The 16,053-nt window shown below is 33.3% G+C and overlaps 4 protein-coding genes across 7 annotated transcripts in view; 3 read left to right on the top strand and 1 right to left on the bottom strand.

Annotated features, from left to right (window-relative positions):
* Positions 1 to 5,382, top strand: part of LOC110993169 (myosin heavy chain, cardiac muscle isoform) — an 84,667-nt gene extending 79,285 nt beyond the window's left edge. For 2 of the 4 annotated variants that reach the window (XM_045634440.1, XM_022259313.2), the window contains 8 exons: positions 149 to 358; positions 547 to 783; positions 1,661 to 1,846; positions 2,392 to 2,913; positions 3,411 to 3,599; positions 3,924 to 3,992; positions 4,405 to 4,485; positions 5,098 to 5,382. In XM_045634440.1, coding sequence (XP_045490396.1) covers positions 149 to 358; positions 547 to 783; positions 1,661 to 1,846; positions 2,392 to 2,913; positions 3,411 to 3,599; positions 3,924 to 3,992; positions 4,405 to 4,461 — 1,470 coding nt within the window. In that variant the 3' untranslated portion in view covers positions 4,462 to 4,485; positions 5,098 to 5,382. Of the gene's footprint in view, positions 1 to 148; positions 359 to 546; positions 784 to 1,660; positions 1,847 to 2,391; positions 2,914 to 3,410; positions 3,600 to 3,923; positions 3,993 to 4,404; positions 4,496 to 5,097 lie in introns of all 4 variants that reach the window. The other 2 variants (XM_045634442.1, XM_045634443.1) reach the window with 2 other exon arrangements.
* A 566-nt stretch (positions 5,383 to 5,948) lies between these two features.
* LOC110993340 lies at positions 5,949 to 10,050 on the top strand. Its single transcript, XM_022259555.2, has 4 exons — positions 5,949 to 8,949; positions 9,108 to 9,302; positions 9,591 to 9,713; positions 9,832 to 10,050. The coding sequence occupies exons 1-4, from the start codon at positions 6,016 to 6,018 to the stop codon at positions 10,006 to 10,008; spliced, it is 3,429 nt and encodes a 1,142-aa protein (XP_022115247.2). The 5' UTR covers positions 5,949 to 6,015; the 3' UTR covers positions 10,009 to 10,050.
* A 766-nt stretch (positions 10,051 to 10,816) lies between these two features.
* Positions 10,817 to 13,111, top strand: LOC110993184. The gene is made up of 4 exons (XM_022259336.2): positions 10,817 to 10,919; positions 11,199 to 11,436; positions 11,698 to 11,928; positions 12,631 to 13,111. The coding sequence occupies exons 1-4, from the start codon at positions 10,839 to 10,841 to the stop codon at positions 13,092 to 13,094; spliced, it is 1,014 nt and encodes a 337-aa protein (XP_022115028.2). The 5' UTR covers positions 10,817 to 10,838; the 3' UTR covers positions 13,095 to 13,111.
* Positions 13,112 to 13,162: 51 nt separating this feature from the next.
* On the bottom strand, positions 13,163 to 15,823 carry LOC110993203 (probable methylthioribulose-1-phosphate dehydratase). The gene is made up of 6 exons (XM_022259356.2): positions 15,445 to 15,823; positions 15,177 to 15,271; positions 14,717 to 14,830; positions 14,259 to 14,409; positions 13,845 to 14,047; positions 13,163 to 13,363 (listed from the first exon to the last, which is right to left on the bottom strand). The coding sequence occupies exons 1-6, from the start codon at positions 15,460 to 15,462 to the stop codon at positions 13,258 to 13,260; spliced, it is 687 nt and encodes a 228-aa protein (XP_022115048.2). The 5' UTR covers positions 15,463 to 15,823; the 3' UTR covers positions 13,163 to 13,257.
* Positions 15,824 to 16,053: the final 230 nt, after the last annotated feature.

The following is a 16,053-nucleotide window of genomic DNA, read 5'->3' on the forward strand; positions in this document are numbered from 1 at the left end:
CCCGTTTGCCCCCAGTTCCATAAGAAATAATAATAATAGTTACTACTTTAACAACAAAAACAGATCATAGCATTGCAGCGATCTCTAATCGCTATACATACCCTCCTTACTGTTGGGTCTTTATAAAGTGTTCTTTTTAATTTTCTAGCTCCCAGCAGATCCGTTAACAAGCAGCAAATTAAGAGCATTACTACACAGCGAGAAAGAGTTGCAGAACAGAATTTCTGAACTAGAGAGAAGGGAGACGGCGTACTTGGAGATGCTGTCTCAAGCAGATGATATGTGGGCAGATATGGAGGGCGGGTATAAGAAGAAGATAGAAGAGTCACAAGCCACGGAAACTCAGCTTAAAGGAAAGGTAATAAAATATCCTTTTACATATGAAATTTGCGTTGGTTATGGAAAGAACTAAAAGTAATGTTTTTAATATAAAAAAGAATATGCGTGTATGTTATTTTTCGAAAAATGATCTACTATTACCTACTATTCTACTATTCTAGATCTATCTATTCCGTGACTGGGGAAATAAAATATGTTTTTTTTAAGGTTAAGAAATTGGAATCGGAACGTGATCAATGGAAGAGATGCATAGAACCATTGAAGAAGAAGCTTCGAGAAATCGAAGAATCCGAATCGGGAATGCGGATAGCGTTAGAGAAGGCTGAGAGAGACGCGAAAGCCCTGAAGGCACAGAACACACATCTAACTGCAATGGTCGGGAAAGCTGATGTGGAGGCTAAGAAAGCTGAAAATACGTTCAGGAGTTTGGAAACTAAGTTCAAGGTAAGATTTTAACTAAAACAAAATTTATTTATTCACAAAGCTACATACACTATCCTTACAGTCTAAACAAATACGATAATGTCTAAATAAATATATAGTAAAATTCCTATGTAATACTAAATACATAGGATACTCAACGTCGCTTCTGTAAACTAATTCTACGAACGTATGAAGCTGTTGGTAGTATCGCAGACAGCATTTAGTAAACACGACGTCTTTATTAACGGGGATCTGTACAACCAGTGTTAGTATATCTGTGGTGACGTTGTGGGGTGATTGGCGCGCAAACAATAACCAGTCTGTTGCATCCCAAATAACCTTGGCCTTCGCAGTCGCCACTAGGAACGCTTGGACTTGTTCGCCAAGTTTACAAGACTTTTAAGTCTCATCTTGTTTCAAATTTATTGTACTCCACCATCCCTAAGTTAAAAAAAATTTTGGACGCATAGAAAAATAAGTCGCATTTATATGTGCAAAGTGCAGGAAGTTGAGGTTAACATGTAACATTATCTGGGACTTGGGAAAAAAATCACTTCACGACGAGCGTGACGCTCTACCGTCAATGGCACTTGTATGATTGCTATTGTTCATGCTTAGTCACGTGACCATTTCCATACAAATTAATTGTTTGGCTTCAGTGAGTCACGCCTGTCGGTTTTGTCATACACCCCTGGACGCCACAATTTAAATGATAATGTTACTATTGCGAGTAATTCCATAATTAATTCAAACTTGGGCGATGGTCAGGCTTAGACCTTTTAAAAAAATAAGTTTTACCAGTTAGTTATAGTATTGAGACATTAATTCATAATTAAGTTTTGAGTATTACCGTAATATAATTATTACTGTATTACTTATATCTATCTCAATATTGCAGAAAGAAGTGGAGCATCTTCGCAAAATCAACAAGCAATTGGATGAAGACCTGAAGTGTCAGTGTGACACATCGAAGAAGGCCGAAATTAAATTCGTTGGAGATCTCGACTCTATCAGGAAAGAATTGTCCAGGGCTTGTAAGAACAATCAAGAACTGGAAGTCACTAACAGCGAGCTTAAGGAAGAGGTAAGTTTTTTTGCTATATCTCTTTTGGTGTGGTTTAATACTAATACTATTCATAAACTTTTAAGTATCCTTAACTCTCGTGGTACAATTAATAAAATTAAAATGAAATCAGTTTAATTGCAATCTTTTGAAGTGTTCTCTTGTCTCTGTCTGTCAAATTGTGTTTTCGCTGTGATCGAAAGAGACAAATAGATACCTTTTTCGTTCATTTTCGTTATTGAAATTGTTTTTAAAAGGTTAGTTTTTGCACATCTTTGATCTCTGGTTTTGTTTTATACACTCTTTCATATCAATAAATCCAAGATCACTACTTTTGCACCCGTATTTTATCTTGATGCACCTTTGTACTTTTCTCATTAATTGGCTCGTTACCACTGCTAATTACGGTGATAATGCATGAAATAACAATTGCGCCTCCGCTTATTAGTTCGTAAGTTCGCATGTCCGCTTCCACGTTTGTTCCGCTCGTTACACGAAGACAGTGCATGTGAAGTGATGTATTGCATGGAAAGACTTCAACCATCTAAGGAGACATATTTTCTCAGGTTGAATCACTGGAAAAGCAGTTAGCGCTGACGCAAAAAGCACTGAATCAGTGCAAGCGCAAGTGTGACGATAAATTAAAAACAATTAGTCACGAATTGTCCATAAAGACTGAAGAGTTGGAAGAGATGCGAAGTGAATCCATGCGACAGACGTATCATGGGTCCAGAGACCTCAAACCGGATAGGACGGAATATGTCGACGAAGGCTATTCGATATACAATCCTGCACCGAAGAGCGATTTTGGGAGAATGCATCACAGTATGAGTTACATAACGTCAGATTCGAGGTGCTCTTGTCCGTCCATGAGGAGTCAACTGGTCAGCCAGTTGATAGAGGACTTGTTTGACCGAATACACAATGCCGGAGATGACGATTTGACCAAACTGTGCAAAGAGATTGTTCCTAACAAGGGCGAAGTGACCGAGGAGACTAAATCGAAGATCACAAATTACCTCTTGATGGCCATATCGAAGGAGCTCATTAGGTCCATAGGAGACGCAGACGCGAAGACTGACACGGAGGTGAGTAGCTTTATTAATTGTCACTAAACTTGCGTTAGAGTCCATATCGTTCTAATCCGCCTCTAATCGTGGTTGGGGTTTATCATTTTTTTTAGGTTTTTGCTTATCATTTCAGGGAGTCGAGATAATTTGTCACAATTTTATTCAAATATCCGAATTACGTCTCCTATGTCGATAATTTAGTTGATCTAAATGACTTTTGTCGACTAAATGGAATATTGGATTTCATAAAATACACCCGGATTATACATAATATATAGGATATGTTATCTTAAAATGCGTTAATATTAACTATAATTCATAGAAAATATGAATTATGTTATTCTAACTGAAACACTGATTTGTGTTTAATACATCGTAATAATCGTATCAGGAATAGGTTCAAAATACATTTTTATAAAAGCAATTTTAGACAAGCAAGCAAGATTTAAGCAATTTCATACATTTAATTGAGTCGCGAACATTTTATATAAATTGTATCTCATAAATGACCGTAGGAATGGCAACGCGCTGTATCATCAATGACGTATTCAGTGCCATACGGCAAAGACGAAAGTCGATGGTGTGGCAACGCAGGCGTAGTGCGCGGCGCTGCAAGGCTCGCTAGTGTTAGTTGCGCCTGCGCAGCTGCCAGTTTATGTGCCGCGGCCCCACACCTCGCTCCTACTGTTAAGATTTGTCAGGAGGTAATTCTTTTTAATACATATTTAGTGCTACCAGTACCACACATTATCATTACATATTTCGTTACTTTGATTCAATTTTGTAAGAATTTTTTTTTTAAAGATTAAATTACTAATACATTACGTATTTGACGATAACTACGTCGTTTATATGCATACCTGGAAGAAACTTTTTCGGCACATTTAAATTATTTTTCTTTTCTTATTGTGGTGTTTTTGCGTTATTGATATTATTGTTTGATATAATTTGACAGAACCTATATAAATAAATATGTTTCTACGAATAAAGAAATCACGAAGAAAAATAAAATAAATATTTTTTTTCAGGAAGTATTAGAACATGGCGACGTTAAAATAATGGAAGAGCAGTTGGCAAACGCCATAGAAAGTATAGTTGTAAGTATTTCTTATAAAATTAGTTTCGATAATTTCGCTCTTAGTAAAATTTTTATTTTTTTAAACTTATAGCAAAATACATTTGAATTATATTTCATTAATATTTTACTCTTATTTGAATCGCATAGCAAAAGCGTTAGCAGCATTGGCCTAGTGGCTTCAGCATGCGTATCTCATCCCTGAGGTTGTAGGTTCGAACCCCGTGAACCAATGAATGTGAGCATTGACACTGGCTCGTACAAAAGAGGTAAACATCTTGAAGAAGTCTTAGACCCACATGTTATAGGCACAGAAGGCTGACCTGTTGTCTTGTCTCGTTCCACTTGTTTTTTATCGTATAATAATGAAATATCATAATTATTCTAAATCTGTTTATATCCATACATTAACAAGTTAACTTATTTTATTACAGAATTGTCCGTCATGTGCGTTGGGCACGAATGCGATAGTTTGGAGCACGGACGTCTAAAGCCATCTAACGGGTTTCAATTACGTGAGTACAGGTATAATTTCGTTAGTAAAACTTCAGTAATTAATGGTTCTTCTGATGCAAGCTTATGTAAAAAAGTCTTAAATATTTTTATTATGCTTCTAAATTTAAAAAAAAGGTTATCTATATGTTTCCGGCTCTTAATGTATCGTAGAACTAATATCTACGTCCGTAAAAATTTATCTTCTCTGCGACCTGGAATTCGATGGTTCCCAGTCAATTATTGACCCGACCCTTCCAGCTCTGTGACTATGAGCGTGGATTGTTTTATAGAATTGAAACCAGGATCTCTATGGATAAAAACCGATATATAATTCTATATCTAAATAAATAAGAAAGCCAGAAATATTTTGCTAAGCCCAATTTGTTAGTTAAGTTAGTAATGTTTTTTTGAAAAGAAAAATTTGAAAAATATGAACAAAATACTTTTTTTAGTACTTGGTTTTTACTTCGAAAAAGTGAACAGTTACTATGTGGTAGCAAAGAAAAATGTTTCATTTGGTGGTATGCAGCTAATAACAATCAAGGCTTAGTAAAAAAACATATTAAGGCAAAACGAAGTTCGCGGAGTCAGCCCTTAGTATGTATTATATATATATGAAAATATTGTTTCAGGAATGGCCTCCACCGACCTCACTCTGGTGCCTTCTTTAATATAGAAAAACTGTATATACATTGTATAATAAACATAGACTTACTAAATACTATTTAACATTGTATCGAACAAGACATTGTACCTCTTCGACATGAGTTTCTTCCGTGCCAATTGTGTTTCGATTTTTTATGTAAATAATAATAATTTGCAAATCGATCATTTGTACTAGAGTATCATTAGCATTGAAGTATTAAATACATTTTATTTAACGAATTCATGGATGAAATAAATGGATATTTAACTTAGTTGGAGTTTTATTTCCTGAAACATTGGGACAAGTTGCTCTGTAGCTTGAAGGCCGCGGTTCAAACTTGAATATTTTAACAAGTTATTAAAAATTGCTTTACTTAATCTGATATAAGCAAATACAATACTTACGGAGAAAAAAAATATCTGGTAATTTTTTTTGGAAATAACGAAATGTGCGTGTTACAGTTTTTGAGAGACAGGCGTGATAAGAATACCATAAATATCATTTTAAAACATATTTTAATTTAATTCAACTTGATAAAAACAAAAACAAACAAACAAATAGAACAAAAATGATAAATCGTCATGAAATACTTTTTACGAAAAAAAGATCGGTGGCTTAAAAAGTTAAACGTCAATCGGAAATGTCAAATATTGAAGTTTAAATATTAATAACAAAATATAAATCTGGTTTATTACATCAACCATGTAAACCCCACGTTAATTTAATTTCCCTAAACATTAATTATATCTGTCTGTAAACATAAATGTAATAAAGTATCAGGAAATGTAAACTGGTAACATTGGTACATACAAATATCATACAAATTACTTTTACAGGTAATTCGAACAACGAGTCTCTACCACAAGGACTGTTGCTCCTCAGCTTCAAGCAGTCGGTCGAAAGCATGATGGTAGAAGACGTTAAACTTCAAAGGGTCAAACTACCTGTGGAAACATCAAACTCATCTGAATCTCGTAAAGTCGAGTCCATTTTATCTAAATGCTCATGTCCCGAATGCGATTCCCTCAAATGTTTCATTCTTAGACGAAGCCCAGATAACAATTTGTGTAACTGTCCTAAAAAATCAAAATCCTGTTGCAACAATAGCAAGAAAGCCATACAGGAAACTAAACCTAAATTTGACATGAACCGCGTGATAAGCCAAGTAAACAGAACCGTGGATATTTGTACTAAAATCACCTATAGCAAAAAAAAAAATTCCGAAAATGGTACAGTTAACACGATTATTCAGTCCAGCATCAGTTGTAAGTCAATAGGTCCAGATAGTTACAAATTTCAGGACAGCTTTAGTGATGTAAAATTAGCGAAAACACCAAGAAATTTAAGCGAGAACACGGCGCATTTAAGTGCTCAAATAATGAAAGCAGGCTGCATTCAAGATTTTAACGATTGCATACCAAATAACGAACCTTACAAGAGTTCGGGACCAGAAATAAAAAACGTGACAGAATATATTTATACAAAACTAAAGGAAATATATAATGCATGCAGCTGCAAAGTCTGCGAATGTATTCCAACAACTCCCCTCTCCACACGAAAAAGTACATGTTCGTGCAAACCTTGTCAATGTGATGACTGTAGGAAACTATATAATTACGTTGGGAGTCATCTAAAGGAAAAACCACATGTTGGGTGTCCATGCATAAGTTGTGATAGAAAAGACTGTCAAGGTGTTGTAAAAAAATGGCAACAAACCTGCAGCTGTAAACCATGTGACTGTCTTACGTGTACAGAATCATTGTCGAAAAATTGCAACTGCGCACCGTGTGCATGTTTCGAATGCAAGTTTAAGCCTTCCTATTTGAGACGAAGCTACATAGTGGCCTCTGTCAGTCAAAGTAACCGAAATACTACTTGTAGTTGCGACTCTCCATGTGAATGCTCCAATTGTATTCCTGCATACGGCACAACAGCTTTATCACAGGAACGCTCGACCGGAACAGTTGCACGTGCTATTTGCCCATGTAATTCGTGCACAAATCAATCATGTCAGTCTGATGGCGAAAATTGTAGATGTGCAATGCAAAAGCACGTTATGTCGAAACCTATTGATAGAGGTCATCATGAATATGATATACGTAACGTTTTATTAGAAGATACAGACATAATAAAGAGGAATTATAATAGAGATGTTATTTCGATGTGTGCTAATGTTCAACAACAGTTTTGTATGGGGGATGATCCATCTCAATGTATACAAAGAGAAAATAGGTTTGCAGCTGAATATATTCAATTATCACTACCAAACAAAATTTGTCGTCATAGTAGCGGTCTTATTCCATATCAAAATAAATCCAGTGATAATGCTTATAATACAGGTGATTTTTTGGACGACAAAGATCTTACGTCACTAGGTAAAATAGCAGATGTATCACAACTACATAATGCAAAAGCTAGTTACTGCAATTGCGAGTTTTGTAAACGCCAACAACTAAACTATGTAAACAATCATATCGGGAACATTATTCAAAATAAATCCTTACCAAATGATACAGCGTCATATTTTAAAGAGCGACCAGAATTGTTGCTACTTGAATCTATTACCCACCCCGCTACACAAAGTAGCCAAAATGTGAGCTCGTGTGAAGCTGTAACTTCTAAACAGACAAATAATAATAGTATAATAGAAGTAAATCATTTTGCTACCCATCCAGACTCGAAGAATAGCATTAACAGAAACAATAAACTCAAGAGAAATAACACTGAATTGTTACTATCCCAACGTAAGAAATTATATTGTGTAGCTTCAATTATCAGGAACTTCGCTCTATTTAGCGAAGGCTCAAGTTCTGTTTGTAATGAGGGCAACAGTAAACATTCATCATCTTTAAATACGCAACTTTCAGCGGCACTGGATCCCGTGACATCTACATTACTTGTAGTTCCTGAGAATCTCAATAGCTTAGATGCTGAACAATTGAGTATCAACAACAATTATTTTAAAAAATCAGCAACTTTACCGTTTTTTAATGCACTCTACGACGAAAACCAAAGAACACGTGGAATAGAAGAGCCGAAGAACTCGATTAAATTGTTTGATTATGCAAACATTCAGACAACATTACTCCAAGCGCAAGAATTTACAACAAAACTAAGAGGGTTATTAGAAAGCTATGAAGCAGCAAATAACGATTTTAGAAGTGTTTCACAAAGATTACGGAAACTATATGATGAAATTGTAAATAGTAGTACGATTGATGATAAAACAAATCATAGAGTTCATTTCAAACACAACAAAGAATCAAATAAATTGTACTATGTCGGTGATAGAATATCTCTATCCAACGAGACAGATTTATTTGGTAATAGTTACAAGGCTTCCCTTAATACCTGTCTATCATCGAATAGCAACAAAACAATATTGAAGCCTATCCTGGGTAGTCACAATTTATTAGAAAACATAGAATACGTTACATCGTCTTGTGTGTTAGGTGACGAAGATATTTTTGGTGATGCTATCTCCAACTGTTGTACTGTACCAGAGGTCAACAGTTATTTAACAATAAATAATGGTACTGTTAATGCTTGCAAGAGACAAAGAAGTCCTAGTGATATTTGTAAAAAAATAACATCAGTTTCTAGAATAAAGAGTAATAAATATGCAGAAACAGATTTTCCATGTTTTCATCGCGCGATTATGTTTAGTAAAAGTACTTGCACCCAAAATGCTAAGAGACCACAAAATGAAAATATAAATACAGAAATTACATTTAGGGATGCCGATTTTTACAAGGATGAAAACACGGAAACAAATGTTATGGAGAGTTTGTACACCACTTTCGAAAATATTGATCTTCCATCATCCCCAGAAGTAAAGGTATGTATATAATGAATTTATAATAATTTTGCATATTTAATGCAGCAGAAATCAAATCTCAACCTCGGATGCCTTAATAAAACATTCCAAAATCAGAAAATAAAAGTACAAATTAAAGAAAGAGTTTAAAATCTTATAGACTTTTTTTTTCATTTTAGAATAATGAAAATTTTCTACATTGGAACGTTTTGCGAAAAAATGTTTTCTTAGAATCACGTCCAATCCTAAGTCATAATAGTGATGAACTATCTTTGGAAGTTAATATAAAGGAAATTATTAGAATCATCTCGCAAGAAATCCGGAAGGAATTAACTCAAGAAGAGAATAATATGACTTCCCAAAGACTTCATAAGGTACCGGTTATTACAATTTTAGTACTGATATTAGTAGAATATTTAAAAAAACGTTACACCGTTAACGTTTTTTTAAATATTTGATGTTAAGATTGATTTTCATAATTATTAGGATAGGAAATCACATGACAATGTGAGAATATTTTGGGACAAAGTAGTGTCAAGGGTTGTTCTTAAATCTGAGTTAAATAATACGCAACGTAAACCCATGATATCATAGTAAGGTGTAACTTATTGCAAATACCCGGTGATAATTGATTGCATATTTTTCATTAATTTAATTTACAGTCAATAAGCTTCAACCACGAAGACAACAAAGCTAGTTTTTCCGACATAAGAAGAATTTCTGATCATACAGTGCTAGCGAAATGGAACATTCCAAACAATATAAGTAATATTAAAGGATATGAAGTAAGTAATATTTTAATTGAGGAGTCTTTGTTATTAGGTCCTGTAGTTCTGATCCTTAGATTCAAATGTATGTATCTATGTCAAAAAAGACTCATTATGTTTAATACAACTTTTGCAGTTACTGATTGATGGTCGCGTCGTCAAAAAGATTTTAAGCCCGCATTGCGCAATGGCAGCCATCTCTAGTCTTCCACAAAGCGAGAGGGTTTTACTCACGATACTTACAATAACAAACTCTAAAGGGCCATACAGTTCTAATACTATTGTGTATAATCCCATTAACATAAAACGGTAGCAATATAATTTACAAGTCAAACATGTGTATTAAATAAATTAATAAAGTAAATGTACAAAAATTGAATAAAGTTTTAAATTGGAACGTTTTGTTTTTTATCAGATTTTATAATAGTTATAAATATTAAGTTAACTTGCGTTATTTCTTTCAATACTACAAACACTCAAATTTAAAAATAATTTATTCATGTAGATAATATAATGTACACCTATAGACGCCAAAATAGAGTAAAGAAAAAAAAACATTATAACCGTAGTCCCATCCGCCATACGTAAATAGTCTTCTATTTTACTAAGCTAGCAAAATAGAAGCTAAATATTAATGCTAGCTAAATATTGAATGCCATTTTTTACCTTTGCAAAATATTAAATATTACCCCTTTGTTGGGATTGAGGAATTTTAGGCATTTAAGTAAAATCTTGCCAGCTAAATCTATTGGCCATATCCTTTTGAGACATAAGAACTACTACGAGAATTGTATATGTATAGAGGCACAGTTGGTATTCCTTTTAAAAATAATTATATTTTAGGCTAGTCTTTGTTTTTTTTATTATATTTTATGTTAGCTGTAAGATTACTTTATTTATAATAAATATAATAATTTTTTTACCATAGTCTTTTAATGTCAAATAAAAAACAACAATGTGACAGTAAATTTTTAGTGCAGTAGAAAATTTAGGTTTTCTTTACATGAAATTATTCAAACAATGAATAAATTTCAACGTAGGTTATATAGATATCCAAAAAAGGATTACAAATACAAAGAACATGAAGTTGAGGAGGTCTTTCCTCCAAAACCTCCAAGAAATATTTTCAATTGTGAAAAACCTATGACAAATCGTTGCTGTAGTGTGGCACCAGATTTGGTTGATGCAACTGAGCAGTGTGTGGAGGAAGCTGATGATGATCTAGTACTAAGTTGTTTGCTTTATTTGTTTTGATATTATTATTGTTAGCTGCTTAAGTTTTTAAAAAATAAGCATCAAGGTGTTTTAAGAAATGACATACAATATGTTTTGTAAATCTTTGATCCCTATATTTGGTCTTATCTCGGAAATAATTCGGTATCATCAGTATAGTGATGAGTGATGTAATTTATGAGTCGTATATTCAAAAGGATCAATTTGCCCAACTAGGTGACCTAACCAAAACCACTAGAAGGGTGTTTTTTGTAATTTTATATTTTTTAGTATCAAAATCTTCTGATTGAACAATACGGCTTCGATCCAAGAAACCTGAGTACGATAGACCAGCTTAAAGAAATAAAGAAATTGATCTGTGGAGAAACGCCAAAAGTTGAAACTGCATCCCAATATAACCCGATCGAGAACCAGAAACTTTCTTTTATGGAAGCTGAATGTGGTTTTAAATGGCAGGATATTGATAACACTGAAGATATAGATAATTTTTTTGTTACTAAGAGAAATGGTAGCTAGAGATTTTAGTATATTATATTATTAACTTTAGCTCGCATTACATTTAAACATGATACATTAATGCTATATTGATTGTTGCATGATTGTTTTCAAATATTTTATTTAGTCTAGTTAAGGTCTCTGCATATGTTCTGAAGTAATCTTCAGTTTCTATGTATCGGACTATAGCGTGCGGCAGTTAGTAATGCATATCGAGTGTGCTAATACCGTCTCGAGTGCAGACCAGTCATAAACCATAACAAATGATTTCCAGAGACATATTCTAGCGATGAAGTAAAAATAAGCGAAGTGCCAAAAGTAAAAATAATAGCAGAAAAATTTATGAAGTATAAAAAAGATAACATAGAAGTCAGAAGGCTCGAAGAAAAAGTAGTTTGTGTGGAATACGACGTTTATAAGAAATATACAAATAATGGCGAGCTGCCTTCTGAGCCCATACAAAAATTACGAACGTATTATTCTGTTAAGCCGGTTGAGGCTCAAGGTACATATTTAAAATTTCAATCAGTCGAACAGTCACATCACACTAAAAGATCTTAAAAACTACTGACGGTAGTTAACTTATGGCAGGCACTATAGCTAAGTAATGTATATATCGCAGCCAACTAGCTTAATTAGCTGCTTAGCCGTTTAACTAGCGGCCTGAAAGATGTTCAGCCAGTTGATCAAACAGCTAGGCAAATGACTTGGATCGATGACGTTTCATTACTTGCTTAGCTTGTTGCCTGTTAATTTAAATTTAATTCCACATTCTGCCACTCAAACTTGGCGTTGGCAAAACATAACTTTGATGGGGTTTTCCAAAGTCATGAAAAACAAGAAGTACAATGGAAGAGTGTAGTGACAATAATAATGTGAATTTGACTCAAGCATTTTAATCTTCAAGTATGTTTTAAGTCATATGTTTCATCTTCTTTATTTCTGCCAAATAATGACTCTAATGCTTAGGCCAGCCAGTTTATTAAATGTTCAAACAAACGCTACGGCTGAATATCTTTTAGGCCGTTTAGTTAAGGCTAGGCTGTAATTTAAACGGCTAACTAGGCTAGGCTGCGACATACATAACAGTCGGCCCCGACCGCATAAATGCCTCATACCTCTAAAGCAGATAGCGCACATATTGGCGACTTGTGATATGTCGAAAATATTCATTTTGAGACTATTATTTATATACAATTATTTACAGATGCATGTATTCCGTCCTCTGTGAGACTTAAATACAAGATTGCTAGTGAAGATTTAAAGAATTTAACAGATAAAGAAGTAGAAATAATAGACGGCAAGATGTCCGAAAATCAGCCTTACTTAGACGATTTAAGAAAAGTTCTTAAACGAAAAGAGGCACATGAAAAGAAAAGCAAAACTGTACTAGACCTCATGTCTCTATACAAATTGGCAAAGAGAAATTTGGCTTTTGACGATGACGTCATATCGAAAGTGGAATTGGAGGAAATCAAAGAGCTGATTACGAAAAATTGCGCCTCAAGCATTCATGGAATAAGTCGAAGAACAATTAAAAGCGAGAAAGATGAAACGAAAAGAGGGAAAGCAATGAATGCTGTTTCGGAAAGTATTTTTACAGAAATACTACGGAATGCTGAAGATAAAATATCAAAGAAATCAAATATTAACTTAAAAATCTATAAATAATCTATTTATAATAACTTAAAAATCATTGTTTAATAAGTCGTTCTGAGGATGTTTTCAATAAAATACAATTGTTTAACCAAAAATAGTTCATATAACTGTAACACTAGTATAAAATATTTATTCTTATTTAGTAAGTTCTGCTTTTATGAGATTTCTTTAAACTTTATACACCATTCTCAACTTTCTCAGTTTCAGGATTATAGGCTGGGTTGAGTCCTAGTTTCTTCATTTCCACTGCCATTTCAAAAAGGTAGTCATAGCATTCCGTCCTGAAATTTACATAATTTTTTAGTACTATTTATTTAAATGTTGTTAAAATAATTGGATGAAGGGTCTGTTTTCTTGTTGTTTTTTCTGTCATAAGCGATTATCGAAAGGTGCACTGTTCCTGTCACAGCTGGGAACCAATGTATTTATCGTTCTATAAAAGAATCATTTCTACAATGATGGTATGGTATGATTGGTAGACTCAGGTTCTGCATTTAGACTCATATTTGTTCCGGTGTGTCTCAAGTCCTGGCTAAATAAGCCGGAATAGCTCCTTCCAGAAGCACATAAGTCATCCAGGCACTTTGATGAAGGTAATCACGGACCCTCATGCTGATTACCATCTTAGATCATGTGTTAGAACAAAAAAAAATTTACTTGTGTCGGGCACAGAAGGATGATTACATACTTGTCTATAAAAAAATTTAAAGTAATGAAGGGTTTTGACAACAAATAATAAAAAATAAAAAATCAAGAACTTACATAGTTTTAGCTTGTTGCCAGCTATCACCCCATACATAGACTCCATGTCTTCGCACCAGTACTGCGCTTGTTCCAGGATACTTTTCTATAGCTTCACCCAAACTACCTGCTAGATCTTTCTCAAATGGAGTGTTCTCAATTATAGGAACAACTAGTTTCTCATCATAACGCAGATATCTACCCAATTTGGCATCTTTTATACCCTGGAATGTTAAGTAAATATAATTATTCTTTTTTGTCTTCATTCTTTTTCTTAGTCTTAGACTAAAATCTTTGCAAAACCCAGCAATGGTTCAATATTAAAACCAACATGTAAAGGCAGCATTTTTGAAACAAGATCTCGAGAGAAAAATAGGTCCCTCAAAGAATTGATATGCAGGAAAAACTTAAGATAAAATAATTTTTGTAAGCTACCTTTATCATCTCTTGATGGGTAATAACAAACTCCTTGTCATACAGCAGTGTACAACGTACTGCATGTGGTGAATGTGTATGTATGACTGCACCAGCGCCTCGCTCACGATACGCGAGCATAAAAAGGGGAGTACATTGACTTTTCTTTAACCTAAGAAAAATCATTTGTATCATCAATCATATTATTATTACTAGTATCATGATACACTCAGTGTGAACATCCAGTAAGTACTTATATAGAAAAAAATTCTTGCATTTTTCTCCAATGAGGGGGATTACGGAAATGCATACAATGAAATCAGTGTCAGTCTGAACTGAGCTGTCACTTATTAATTTATTCTAAACTGATTGTCATAAACCAAAACAAATCTGGACCATAAAAAAATATTGTATTAGCCTACACTAGATATTTCTACAAGTTATTTTTTTTAAATGATACTGCTATAACATTGCCTTACTTTTTGTCAGGTGGTGGTAATTCCAGATCTTCATCATTAATTGTTTGAACAAACAAGTCATCTGGTTTCATTCTTTCCTTCTGTACTCCTGATGGAGCAATGTATATTTTGTCCCTAAATCAAAGATTAGATTTCATGTAATTACAAAAATATTTACATATAAAAAAACAGCAACCATGTCATTTATGAATTTTGTCAATATGTTTTGGTAAATGGAAAAATTGAAATTTAAAATAAAAAATTGTTTTTTAGTGTGCCCACTAAAGTATAGTTGTTGTAAAATACTAAAACAGTGCAATTAGAATGTTATAATCAAAAAGATTGTCTTTGAAAAGTTAAATACAATTTTATTTGAAGTGACAATCAAGGACTTTAGAGGTGCAATAACACTAACTTAGTTTTTATGAATCAGGGGGTAAGTCTTTGATTTTAACATGTTTTATTAAAATATAAATGTTACCCTTCTTTAATTGAAATGCCACCACCAGTGCCTGTGACCCATCCCAAATGGTAAAATTGGGAACATAATTCAGGTATAAGATTTCTTGGATGTTCCTGAAATATTTTAAATTATCTGAGTAGGTAATTTTAAGATAAAAATTATAAACTATCGAAACTAATAAATGTTAAGTTTTCAAAATAGGAAATAGCTTAAGAAATCATAGGTTAATGTCTTTTTTATTGTTGTGAATTTTATTAAGTACCAAATAGATTATAAGGATTCTTACCGGCCCCAATGAATCCATCTGTATATTTTATACGATAATTCTTTTGAAAAATAAAAAAGCAAAGCAACTTTTTTACAAATAAACAATTTATCTAATGCGTAGTTAGCTGCGTGATATAACTCAGAAATAGTTACATTATAAGAAATCACTTAATTAATAAACAAGTGTGGCAAATTGATAAGAGGTATAATTGCCATTGGCTATTAATTGTTTGAAAAAATATGATAAGAATTAAGTAAACATGAAGTAGTTTGTTTTGTGAAGTATAGAATCAGCATTTTTTAAATTTTAATACTAAACATCTTTGGATATGGGTAATATAATCAGTCTGTACTTTGTACTGAGTAAATTTAGTTTCTAGTTTTAAAATCAAGAATAGCAAAAATACATATGTATTCAAATCTGAAACCACAGATTACTTTACTGTAGTGACTAGTGAGTAGTCTAGTCACATAGTCCTAGCTTATTGTAGGTTCAAACGTTAAGCCACAGGCTATAAGGTTTTGTAGCCTGTGGCTTAACCTTCGACCACTATACGTATAAAATAACACAATCATTTCAACAATTTTTTAAATAAATTCTTAAAGAACAAAAAACCTACGATACGAT

This window comes from Pieris rapae, chromosome 3, assembly GCF_905147795.1.
Source record: "Pieris rapae chromosome 3, ilPieRapa1.1, whole genome shotgun sequence".
Classification (NCBI taxonomy): Eukaryota; Metazoa; Arthropoda; class Insecta; order Lepidoptera; family Pieridae; genus Pieris; species Pieris rapae.